At 41.7% G+C, this 12,464-nt stretch overlaps 3 protein-coding genes across 3 annotated transcripts; 2 read left to right on the forward strand and 1 right to left on the reverse strand.

The window, feature by feature from the left end:
- Window positions 1-287: 287 nt before the first annotated feature.
- LOC135651002 (ACT domain-containing protein ACR9-like) lies at window positions 288-3,064 on the reverse strand. Its single transcript, XM_065170766.1, has 6 exons — window positions 2,738-3,064; window positions 2,243-2,458; window positions 2,059-2,164; window positions 1,183-1,525; window positions 697-981; window positions 288-615 (listed from the first exon to the last, which is right to left on the reverse strand). The coding sequence occupies exons 1-6, from the start codon at window positions 2,889-2,891 to the stop codon at window positions 469-471; spliced, it is 1,251 nt and encodes a 416-aa protein (XP_065026838.1). The 5' UTR covers window positions 2,892-3,064; the 3' UTR covers window positions 288-468.
- A 713-nt stretch (window positions 3,065-3,777) lies between these two features.
- On the forward strand, window positions 3,778-4,659 carry LOC135650492 (cysteine-rich repeat secretory protein 55-like). The gene has a single exon (XM_065169880.1). The coding sequence runs from the start codon at window positions 3,794-3,796 to the stop codon at window positions 4,565-4,567; it is 774 nt and encodes a 257-aa protein (XP_065025952.1). The 5' UTR covers window positions 3,778-3,793; the 3' UTR covers window positions 4,568-4,659.
- Window positions 4,660-9,435: 4,776 nt separating this feature from the next.
- Window positions 9,436-10,318, forward strand: LOC135650588 (cysteine-rich repeat secretory protein 55-like). The gene has a single exon (XM_065170068.1). It carries the CDS (start codon window positions 9,451-9,453, stop codon window positions 10,222-10,224), a length of 774 nt encoding a protein of 257 aa, XP_065026140.1. The 5' UTR covers window positions 9,436-9,450; the 3' UTR covers window positions 10,225-10,318.
- Window positions 10,319-12,464: the final 2,146 nt, after the last annotated feature.

Here is a 12,464-nt window from a genome sequence, read left to right on the forward strand (position 1 = left end):
AGTGGAAGGCCTAAACTAAAATATTATGTTTTGGATTCATATGCACACATTGATGAAGATTATGTCCATGTCATCAGGTTCGAAATGCCAACTTAATTCCTTGACCGTCCGTGCCTCCCTGGAGGGTCCCAAGCGATCAATCATGCCATTTTTATTGTCTGCTTAACGACACACACAGACTGCCCCCCACAGGCCAAGAGAAAAGGCAAATCAGCACCAGATCATGCGGTTCTCATGGTGCTTTCATTCAATGGACGACACTGATATCCGTGGCATTGGCCGACAAATAAATAATTGAGAGAGCTATCATTGCAACGATGAGAACAACGGTGAACATGCCTACTAATTCAAACAAATACCTTTGGTGCAGAAAAGAAGTCTTCTTCGTATAGAAGAACACCAACAAATGCACTGTACAACACCAAATTGGGCTGCTTATAGTTTCACCCTCAGGCATATAATAATTGGTCACCAACCCATCATTGTTCGCCTCACTCTATCCACAATCTGACTTCTGGCCTGGCTATTTGCCGGTGGCAGCTCCCCACTGTCATCCAAGAGAAACCTGTAAACCTCCCATTGCCTCCCAAAAGCTGTGTGCCTGCCAATCTCAGCCTGCGCATAACATGGAATGGTGTTTGGACTAGTCTTTGAACAAGTCAGGTAATGCAGAAGAGGAAGCCGCATTTTGCTTACTGAGAAAATGCAGATTCCGAGCAGTTTCAGTGCAAGCGTGACATCATGAAAGACACGAGGCCTCCCCTTTCCACACAATTCGACAGGATTAGCTACAAGGAGTTCAGCATCGGGTCCAGGATTGGCGATTACAACTCTCAAAGGATGAAGCATTTCTAGCTTCAATCGGGAAGAGAGGATATCCTGCTTGTCAGGATCAATTACCTTCTTTCCGTCACTTTGCTGGACGAAAAGGTCCACCTCTCGTGAGCCTCTCTTGTCTGACAAAAATCGCCCATAAGCTACCTGCAGAACAAGCAATAGAAGACATTGGTGAATAACACTGCTGTCTAATAAGATGGATTGAAGACGTTGATGATAGTGGCACCATTTGGGATCATTTAACAAGTATCAGAGCAAGTCCGCAATTATTTGTCAACTGGTTTTATCTAGTATCATGAAAGACGTGTAGACAAGTGATCAAGTTGAAGATGAAACATAAAATACCTGAATGCTGCAGTCCTTTAAGGTCCTAAGAATGTCGTAGAGGAGGCCCTTCTGATCAACACAGTGGATTTGAATTAATGTGTGGGAATGGCTCAAAGAATTGTCGATGTTTACATCAGCCTTCTTCAGCCTTTTCATCTCCGGGCTTAGTGTCTGCGAACATACTTCACCACCTGACATCTCCAGCCTAAATAATTCTTCTAATGCAGCTGGCGGAAGAGAAGAAAATCCCTGTTGAAAGCTTTCAGCAAGCTCAATCTCGCAGCTATTCACAGACTCTCCTAAAACTGCACTTAACCTCCCACATGTATCATCCTGTCTTGCTTTTGTGTGCAACAACTCCCTAATTACATGTAAAGAAGTCTTTAGAAAATGATGAAGAAAACATTATCTTAATTATTCATATGCCAGGGGATTTTTACAACCTATTTCCTCATAACAAAGAAGATTGAGTAGGGTTACAATCTATGAACTAAAAGAATTAAAACAAGATATTCAACACATGCTCTTCTTATTAGTACATCATCATCTGTAAGCCAGAAGATTAGTATTTCTTGCAGCAAATCAGTAAGTAGAATGCAGTCTATGGCAAATGAGATTATACAAGGGACAGAGATACAGATACGGTCGAATTACTGGTTTGGTAGACAAGATATTATCTGTTCAGAAGCAGCAAATATACAGTAAAACTAGTCAGACAGAAGTTTAATGGACGATTACAAAAGTAAAGCCAACACAATCAGTCTCGGAAAACAAAGTTTTGTTGTTGTAGAAGCAGTTCTTAGCTTCTTATTGCCATGGAAATTAGGAGATCAGAGCAGCTACACAATTGCAGTCAACACAATCAATAAGCTATATCTGATAGATCCAACTTACACGGCATCTGTAATAAAGAAAAGGTCCACAACTCTACCATCTGGAGTTGTTGATACTTTTACTCGATGAATCGTAAGCTCGAGCTCACAGAGAACTTTAGTGACATCTACATTAAGATTTCACAGGTATCAGAAAAATCCAATCCCCAACCTGAGAACCAAACAGATAGGTTACAGTTGGTTACCGTGCAGCAATCCCTTCCGGTCGACAGAGAACAGCTTCAAAAGGTACATTTGTGATGTCATGGGCCTATTCGCCATGTCAAAGTAGAACGGGATGGAACAAGGTGGACAAAGAGACAATAGCCTGTTCTTCAAGCTCAGCCATTGGATGTTGCTAGAGGTCGAACGTGGAACGACCCAGAACACCAAGTAGCACCATTTCCCATCCGTCGATACATCTTTCAAAGAACACCACAGACTTAGATCGTAAATTAGACAAGCAGAGCTGCTAAATTAGAACGAAGCGAGCAAGTGCCATAAAACAGAGTAATCAACAAACCCTAAACCCTAATCCACGAAACACACCTTAAAATCATTACAAACAAAAGAAATGACAAAAAAAATCCTATTTTTGATAGAACTACAGTGGAATCAGTAGCAATTAACTCATCAAGAAGCCAATTGAAAGGCAGAGAGGGAACAAAAGATTATTGTCGAGATGGAGCTCACAGACGGACCTCCTCGAGTGATGTAGAGGCCGAAGTCGAGAATGGCGCGGCAGAGGTCGCACCCGAGGCCGGTCTGGTCGGGGCAGTTGACGGTAACGACGGTGGGCTCCCCGACCCGCTTGGCCGGCTGGATGACCACCGCGTCCTCGCTCGCCGCCACCATCCCTCCTCCAGCGCTGCTCGATCCCGATCCGACGGCGGTCGTCAGCCCCCCGACCGCATAGAAGGCCGTCCCACTCGCCGGCGTCAAGCGGTACACTCCCTCCAGATTCTCTCTCTCTCTCTCTCTCCCACTAACTCGCCATACACTCTTCCTCTCGCTTCTCCCCACCCGACGTCGCGGTGCGTTGTTATATGATGTGTCGGCCGCCGCTACATTCTCAGGCCACGTCACTATGGATAGCGTCGGCGCTGTCTACCAGGTGGCGCTCTCTGACACGTGGGCCAATGACGACCCAATTAGCCTGCACGTGACGTGGACCTCCTCCTCCTCCTCCTCAGTGACGCGAAGAAGATAGGTTACGTGGTCTCAGACTTAGTCGACTTCCATGGCTCGCAAGTTACAGGGGGATGCCGCAGGGTTGGCTGGCACAGTACACTTTCTTTGTGTCTGAGGAGAGTGACGTTCATCGAAAATAATTTCGAATAGAGTTAAGTTGACTGACTTGTAGCAGAGATTCGTAATAAGAAACCAGTGATATTGCTTGCCCATCAAATGACGACCGAACAACAGGCGCAGTAAGCGACATAATAGCTAATCTAGAACAGAAGAAAAAATATATATTTGTGCATGGAACTGAAGCACTCAGAATACTTCAACATGGAGATTGCCTAACTCGACCCAGCAACATCTGGAAGTGGACTTTTGGTGCTTCATCCTTCTGGATCCATTAACAAGTCAACCGATATAAATGCTACTGTTTGGAGTTCGTATCTTTCTTCTTCGCCTCCACCAATCATGTTTGAATCAATCCATGGTCAACAAATGCTGCAAATGGTGCGTCCACTCTATATAACATGCTGGGTGGCCGGCCAATGGAGCTCGCAGATCTTAGCCTTATCCAAATGGCTTTGTTTCAGCGTCTCCTCCTCCTCTCTCTCTTGCTTCCATTATCGGCTGCAGCTGCAGACTCCATCGCTCAGTACTGCAGCAAGAGCTTTAAGAGCAAGCAGACCCAGGCCAACATCGACCACGTCCTCGCCGACCTCGTCGCGAGTGCATCCGTTGGTGGCTTTGCGACTGCTTCTTCTGGCAAAGGAGCCAGTGGAATCTACGGCCTCGCGCAATGCAGAGGCGACGTCAGCGCGGACGATTGTTCGACGTGCCTGGCGGACGCAGCGAAAAAGCTCCCCACCACCGCATGCCCGAGCCAAGCCGACGGGCGGATCTGGTACGACTACTGCTTCATGCGCTACGACAACGAGAACTTCGTGGGGCAGTCCGACACCAGCGTGGCCACCATTCTCATCAACGTGGAGAACGCGACGGACCCCGAGAAATTCGACAAGAAGGTGGGGGTGGTGATGGGCCGGGCGAGGGCGGACGCGGTGGCGCCGGGGAACAACGCGCTCGGGAGGGCCAAACTGCAGTTCACCCCCTACATCACCATCTACGCGCTGGCACAGTGCACGCGCGATCTGCAGCAGCTGACGTGCGCCCAGTGCTTGTCGTCGGCGGTCGAGAAGTTCCCTGACTACTGCCAATACCGGAAGGGTTGCCAGGTTCTCTACAGCAGCTGCATGGTGCGCTACGAGATTTATCCCTTCTATTTCCCTCTCGACTCCACCAAAACTACTGCCGCAGTTGGTACCTACTACAAGGCCACCTTGCATCCATAGGCCATCTTCTTTTCTTCTCCTGTTAATGGTGAAGAAAGTGATGATGCTACTGTAATCCATATGAAGAAGCGAATAAAGAGTTCTTGAACCTACATGTTGTGATCCATATGAGAAGCACCGGTAGCTTCATTTTATTTCTCTTTTGATGGATCTCAAAACAAAGTGATATAAACTGATCGTGCACAATATAATTTGATATCAACCCAACCATGCAAACTTGGAAACATTATCTCTCTCACATCATGATTAAAGTCAGCAAAAGCTTAAACTATTACACTCGGGATCTCAATCGATATATCTCTCTGTGCGTGAGTCTGTTCATCATGTGGGACTGAATCTCTTTGACATGTTCATTGTCTGTAACGCAAGAAAATGTAGGGATAAATACAGGAAAAATAAATGTTGAAGTAACTAACATGCATCTGCAAGAATATATTATACAGTTCACCGTTCCACCTTATGGAACATGGCACTAACAATCTGAAATACTATTTGAAGATGAAATAAAGGAACAATTATCGAGTTCTCAGCCTTCATGGCTGTTCAAATGTATGCCACTCATCGACATGAAGTATCTATACGCCTGAAGAGATGTCTGGTAGTGGAATTGTTGGTGTCTAATGCCTAAAGTCAACATGAATGCTGGTCGTCTTTCGATACCTGCTGGCAAAACCAACCAACAGTCAACAGAAACAGCCAATAGTATATAGTTATTCTGATTGAAATAGGTCGCCTTGTTTGACGAAAAATAATGGGAGTCAAAATTAGATCCAGTCTGATTAAGTAATTGGCTCAGAATGGCGAAAAGACTTTGGTACCTGCATGTTGAATACCCGGTTGGTACCTTACTTTTCATGGGTGGCGATAATGGCTCCGCGTGAGCTAGAGTAGTGGCGTTGAGCAAGAGTAGCGTTATGATTCGTTTTGGGGTTTTTGTTTGTATTAAATTCTGGAGGCTCGAGCTGCACTCGATTAGAAGTAGTTCAACATTTACCTCTCAACCGCTCGAATAATTGCTCGGCGTCTCTTCTCGCCAATGTCTCTTTTTGGGATGGCAATTATTAGTCCTCTCAATTCATCGCTCATTATCTACATGATCAACTCAGTAAATTATTTATCCATTTTAACAAGATATTGATTATTGATCAAGATGTTTTGAATTTATTATAATCATATTTATCGTATGGATGTTTGTTGAGTTCATCCAACCACATATAGTAAATTATTGTCTAAATTCTAGATAATTTTATTCATTATATTCTAACGAGAGACTAGAAGAACAATAATAATACAATGATATTATGATGATTCATTAAGATACAATATGAGAGGTTTCATAGAAGAAAACATTATTTTCTTCTTTTATGTAGATAAAGATTATGTCTCCTAAGCTAAAACATTATATTAGGTTTTGGAAGACGAGCTCTGTTGTTTGTGAAGCATTTTATGTTACTGTGATCTACAGGAAAATACTTAGTTTTGAAGGTTTTAGTAATTTTTACTAGATTTAAGAAGAATATTAATATGATGATAACATATTAGAAATATTCTGCAAGAATTGACACACAGGTGAAACTACTTGCTTCTTATGAATTAGATTCGATTTTTGTGAAAGATAACAGTGGAATGCTGCTATGGGTTGTTGTTGTTGACATGATTGTACTGAATGCTACTAAAGCCATCTAGTGAGTTAGCATTTGTTGGTCCAAATGATAAAAGTCACAGAACATGGTTCAATCTTCATGAGATTATGCAAGCAGAACTTCTTAAAATGCTCAGAGACGCATAAAAGAAATCTATGTGTTATTAGGTCTTCAAGTGATGTCCTCTGTATCTTTGTCAAGTATTCAATACTAGTCAAAATTTTATAAGGCATCATATAGGTTAATTATTTGAATGCTATCGAGGATTTTATCTTCCTGACTTTTGACAAGCCTAGCGAACTATTTATCATGTATTTTTTTTCTTCTGGATGAATCGTGCACTTATCTGTCTTTTTGTTGTGATCCTCTATTTTTAAAGTAAAAAAAAATTTAAGATACATTTTACAATTAATTGTTCAATCTTCTGTTAGTTTGATTCCTCTTGTTTTATCAGTCAACATCATTTGCCGAGATTTCATGGACAGATGTGCCAGAGAAATAAGGTGTCTCACTCAAGCTCTTCCTCCCTTATGCATTCAGCATGTCTGTATCATCATTGACAAAAAAAGATCTATCTTTTAAGTCTTGCTTAACCCATGGAACAATCTTAGAACCTCTTTTCCACAGTATAGGCTACAACCTTTGCACAATTCAGGTTTGTTTTCATACAGTCATCGTATGGTCAATGATTATATGTTCCTCATGTCAAATGTTTAGCACTACCTCTAAATCTTTGAGTTTGATGTGATTAGGAAATTTTACCGGATCTAAAAGTACTTATGATGTGCATATGTGCATACTTCACCATGAATGAGGTGTGTGATGGATCACATTGGTTTTTACCATATAATATATGGGCAAATTATCCACAAAACCCTTATTGATTGGTTTTACCGGATGATCTCCATCTATTTTTTTTATAAATGGATAAATATATCTTTAAAATTTTAATCTTATTTTTGTGATTTGTGTCAAACCAAAAAGATTACTTCGATTCCATCTTCTCTCTCTCTCTCTCTCTTTTTTTTTTTTTTTCTAGCATCCCTCTTCTCCATCGTACCACAGTTACGATTGCATTTTCTGTCTCTTTTTCTTTCTTCTCCTCTTATTTCATCGTCTCGAGATGGAAGAGATAGAGATGGACATAGAGTTAACTTGAACAGGTTCAAAGATAGAGGGATGTTATGAGTAAAAATTAATTATTTAAGATTTTTCTAAATAAACTGTGTGAGATATATTGGTTAATATATTCATCATGTATTATTATGAGCCATGCAGAGTATTTCCTCTAAAGATCATAAAGAAAATAATATGTAATTTGTTGAGGTAATTGGGTTAGCTTGTGTACTGTTACTTCTTTTATATGACTATCAAATATGATAGTTATATGACTATCATATATGTCATTTAATGTAATAAAATTATTTCTTTTATAAAAAAACAATCATGCTATGGGGGTGAATTAACTTGCATTGTTTCTTTTTTTTATTTGCTAATCACAAGAATATAACTAAAAAAAAGGAGACTCAAGTGAATACATGACCAGATCTACACTATGATGGAACACAAATTCATTGCCAAGTCACACTCGAATATAGCCATGCCACAGGGAACTTTCACTCTCAAATGCCTTAGTTATGATAAATATACAGAAATTTAAGGAGTCTTAGATCTAATTACTACTAAACATTATATTTGTTTAATCAATCATCATAGCGATGTTGAATAAAGAACAATATCTTTGAGTCATTCTTTATATTTTTCCTTAGCTTCATTTCATTATTTGGATCTATATATCTATTATCTATCAAGTCTTAAAAATCCTGAGACTTGAATAGAGTCTTTATACTTCAAAATTTATAATATTTATCCAAGAAGATAAGAATAAGGAGTTGTGATATAAAATTACCATCGAAATTCATAATACCCAGTTTAGATTGAAACTTAACTCTGATATTACAAATGTTATGAATGGGAAGCAAGAAAAAGATAAAAATATAATATTACGAAGCAATTAAAAAGAATTCTTTGGATTAAGAAAACTATTATAATATTTAAATAAGAGGAAAAACAAGAACACTTATAAGATATTATTATGTGCACAAACACCATCTTTTTTCTTTACAGGACTCAGTGGTAACTACCTCATTTCATCATGTCAATCATGATTAAGTTAAATATAGAAACTACCTTATAACTTTTATCATGGGTCACTATTTAGATAATACCTATAACTACTTGTAACTATCTAGATAATTATTATTAATCAATTCAACACTCGGTGATGTAGAGGCCGAAGTCAAGAATGGCGCGACAATGGTCGCACTGGAGGCTGGTCTGGTCGGGGCAGTTGACGGGAACGACGGTGGGCTCCCCGGCCGGCTTGGCCGACTAGATGACCACTGCGTCCTCGCTCATCGCCACCATCCCTCTTCCAACGCTGCTCGATCCCGACCAGATTTCCCTCACTCCCACAAACTCGCCATACCCTCTTCCTCTCGCTTCCCCCCAACCGTCGTCGCGGTGCGTTGTTATATGGTGTGTCGGCCGCCGCTACATTCTCAGGCCACGTCACTATGGATAGCGTCGGTGGTGTCTTCCAGGTGGCGCCATCTGAAACGTGGGCCAATGACGACCCAATTAGCCTGCACATGACGTGGACCTCCTCCTCCTTAGTGACACGAAGAAGATAGGTTACGTGTTCTCAGACTTAGTCGACTTCCATGGCTCGCAAGTTACAGGGGGATGCCGCAGGGTTGGCTGGCACAGTACACTTTCTTTGTGTCTGAGGAGAGTGACGTTCATCGAAAATAATTTCGAATAGAGTTAAGTTGACTGACTTGTAGCAGAGATTCGTAATAAGAAACCAGTGATATTGCTTGCCCATCAAATGACGACCGAACAACAGGCGCAGTAAGTGACATAATAGCTAATCTAGAACAGAAGAAAAAATATATATTTGTGCATGGAACTGAACAACTCAGAATACTTCAACATGGAGATTGCCTAACTCGACCCAGCAACATCTGGAAGTGGACTTTTGGTGCTTCATCCTTCTGGATCCATTAACAAGTCAACCGATATAAATGCTACTGTTTGGAGTTCGTATCTTTCTTCTTCGCCTCCACCAATCATGTTTGAACCAATCCATGGTCAACAAATGCTGCAAATGGTGCGTCCACTCTGTATAACATGCTGGGTGGCCGGCCAATGGAGCTCGCAGATCTTAGCCTTATCCAAATGGCTTTGTTTCAGCGTCTCCTCCTCCTCTCTCTCTTGCTTCCATTATCGGCTGCTGCTGCAGACTCCATCGCGCAGTACTGCAGCAAGAGCTTTAAGAGCAAGCAGACCCAGGCCAACATCGATCACGTCCTCGCCGACCTCGTCGCGAGTGCCTCCGTTGGTGGCTTTGCGACTGCTTCTTCTGGCAAAGGAGCCAGTGGAATCTACGGCCTCGCGCAATGCAGAGGCGACGTCAGCGCGGACGATTGTTCGACGTGCCTGGCGGACGCAGCGAAAAAGCTCCCCACCACCGCATGCCCGAGCCAAGCCGACGGGCGGATCTGGTACGACTACTGCTTCATGCGCTACGACAACGAGAACTTCGTGGGGCAGTCCGACACCAGCGTGGCCACCATTCTCATCAACGTGGAGAACGCGACGGACCCCGAGAAATTCGACAAGAAGGTGGGGGTGGTGATGGGCCGGGCGAGGGCGGACGCGGTGGCGCCGGGGAACAACGCGCTCGGGAGGGCCAAGCTGCAGTTCACCCCCTACATCACCATCTACGCGCTGGCACAGTGCACGCGCGATCTGCAGCAGCTGACGTGCGCCCAGTGCTTGTCGTCGGCGGTCGAGAAGTTCCCTGACTACTGCCAATACCGGAAGGGTTGCCGGGTTCTCTACAGCAGCTGCATGGTGCGCTACGAGATCTATCCCTTCTATTTCCCTCTCGACACCACCAAAACTACTGCCGCAGTTGGTACCTACTACAAGGCCACCTTGCATCCATAGGCCATCTTCTTTTCTTCTCCTGTTAATGGTGAAGAAAGCGATGATGCTACTGTAATCCATATGAAGAGGCGAATAAAGAGTTCTTGAACCTACATGTTGTAATCCATATGAGAAGCACCGGTAGCTTTATTTTATTTCTCGTTTGATGGATCTCAAAACAAAGTGACATAAACTGATCGTGCACAATATAATTTGATATCAACCCAACCATGCAAACTTGGAAACATTATCTCTCTCACAGCATAATTAAAGTCAGCAAAAGCTTAAACTATTACAATGGGGATCTCAATCGATATATCTCTCTCTGTGCGTAAGTCTGTTCATCATGTGGGACTGAATCTCTTTGACATATTCACTGTCTGTAACGCAAGAAAATGTAGGGATAAATACAGGAAAAATAAATGTTGAAGGAAGTAACATGCATCTGCAAAAATATATAGTTCACCGTTCCACCTTATCGAACATGGCACCAACAATCTGAAATACTATTTGAAGATGAAATAAAGGAACAATTATCGAGTTCTCAGCCTTCATGGCTGTTCAAATGTATGCCACTCTTCGACATGAAGTATGTGTACGTGGATTTGTTGGTGTCTAATGCCTAAAGTCAATGTGAATGCTGGTCATCTTTCGATACCTGCTGGCAAAGCCAACCAATAGTCAACAGGGACAGCCAATAGTATATAGCTATTCTGATTGAAATAGGTCGCCTTGTTTGACGAAAAATAATGGGAGTCAAAATTAGATCCTGTCTGATTAAGTAATTGGCTCAGTATGGCGAAAATACTTTGGTACCTGCAAGTCGAATACCCGCTACGGTACCTTACATTTCATGGGTAGATATAATGGCCCCGCCAGAGCAAGGAAGAGTAGTGGCGTTATGATGCGGCTGGTATGGTTGCGGGGCCTACTTTCAAACTTTGGATTAAGCTTGAATGATAAACCATATCTCGTGGCTCGAAAGCTGCCCAAGCCCATTCGACCTAGGTTGAGTTCAAACTCGTGAGTGTGACGATCAATTTAAATCATTGGATTTGTCTGTACAGAATTAGGCTTCATATCCGGTTGATTGACGTTCAAATTTCTATTTTTCCATTGCCTCCCCCCCCCCCCCCCCTCCTTGTCTCTTTCATTTTAGTACTTTTGTGTCGAAAGAGGTCCGAGCCGCACTTAATCAAAAGCAGTTCAACACTCGTTTCTCAACCGTTTGAATAATTACCTAGTATCTCCTCCTGTCACTATCTCTCTTGGGTCGACAATTATTAGTTCTCTCGATTCGTCGCCCGCCCACCTGCCCAACCAACTAAGTATAATTATTTATCCTTTTTAATAAGACATTGATTATTGATCAAGATGTTTTGAATTTGTTATAATCATGGATGTTTGTCAAGTTCATCCAGCTACATATAGTAACTATTGCTTGTATCCTAGATAAATTTATCCATTATACTAGGTTTAAGAAAAGAAAGCATAATTTTCTTCTCTTATATAGATAAAGATTATGTTTCCTATGCTTAAACTTTATATATAGATAATTTTCTTCTCTTATATAGATAAAGATTATGTTTCCTATGCTTAAGCATAATTTTATGTTACTGAGATCTCTTGCTTCTTCTAAGCTTATATCAAAGTAGGAAAAAGTTTAGTTGTGGAGGTTTTAGTAAATTTTACTGGATTTAAGAAGAATATTAATACGAAGATAACATATTAGAAATATTCTGCAAGAATTGACACACATCAAGTGAAACTAATTGCTTTTTATGTGTTAGATTCGACCTTTGTGGGAGATAACAGTCGACTGCTGTTATGGGTTGGGTTGTTGTTGTTGATGATGTTGTAGACATGATTGTACTGAATGCTACTAAAACAGTCTAGTGAGCTCACAGAACATGGTTCAATCTTCATGAGATTATGTAAGCATAACTTCTTAAAATGCTCTGAGACGCATAAAAGAAATTTGTGTATTATCGGAAGGTGGATGTCCTCTGTACCTTTTGGAGCAACTGAGTATTTTTCTTTTTCTTTTGGAGTAGCAACCTGTTAGAGCTAGCCCCAGGATATTTACCAAAGGATAATTTTGGCAACACAACAAAGACAATAAAGCGGAAATAATAAAGCGACAAAAACAAACAAAACACAAGAACACCAGATATACGTGGTTCGGTCAAATGACTTTGACCTACATCCACGGAAGAAAGAGGAGCAAATTACTACTATAAAAGAGGGACACTTACAAATGC

Source organism: Musa acuminata, chromosome BXJ3-10, assembly GCF_036884655.1.
Source record: "Musa acuminata AAA Group cultivar baxijiao chromosome BXJ3-10, Cavendish_Baxijiao_AAA, whole genome shotgun sequence".
NCBI lineage: Eukaryota > Viridiplantae > Streptophyta > Magnoliopsida > Zingiberales > Musaceae > Musa > Musa acuminata.

What these genes read in the sequence shown, in the direction of transcription:
- LOC135650588 (XM_065170068.1), top strand. Translation starts at nt 9,451, where the DNA reads ATGGCTTTGTTTCAGCGTCTCCTCCTCCTCTCTCTCTTGCTTCCATTA.
- LOC135651002 (XM_065170766.1), bottom strand. Translation starts at nt 2,891, where the DNA reads ATGGTGGCGGCGAGCGAGGACGCGGTGGTCATCCAGCCGGCCAAGCGG. An exon ending in CCGGAAGGGATTGCTGCACG is followed by an intron (nt 2,165 to 2,242) that starts GTAACCAACTGT and finishes ATCTTAATGTAG; the next exon opens with ATGTCACTAAAGTTCTCTGT. An exon ending in TCGGAATCTGCATTTTCTCA is followed by an intron (nt 616 to 696) that starts GTAAGCAAAATG and finishes TGTTATGCGCAG; the next exon opens with GCTGAGATTGGCAGGCACAC.
- LOC135650492 (XM_065169880.1), top strand. Translation starts at nt 3,794, where the DNA reads ATGGCTTTGTTTCAGCGTCTCCTCCTCCTCTCTCTCTTGCTTCCATTA.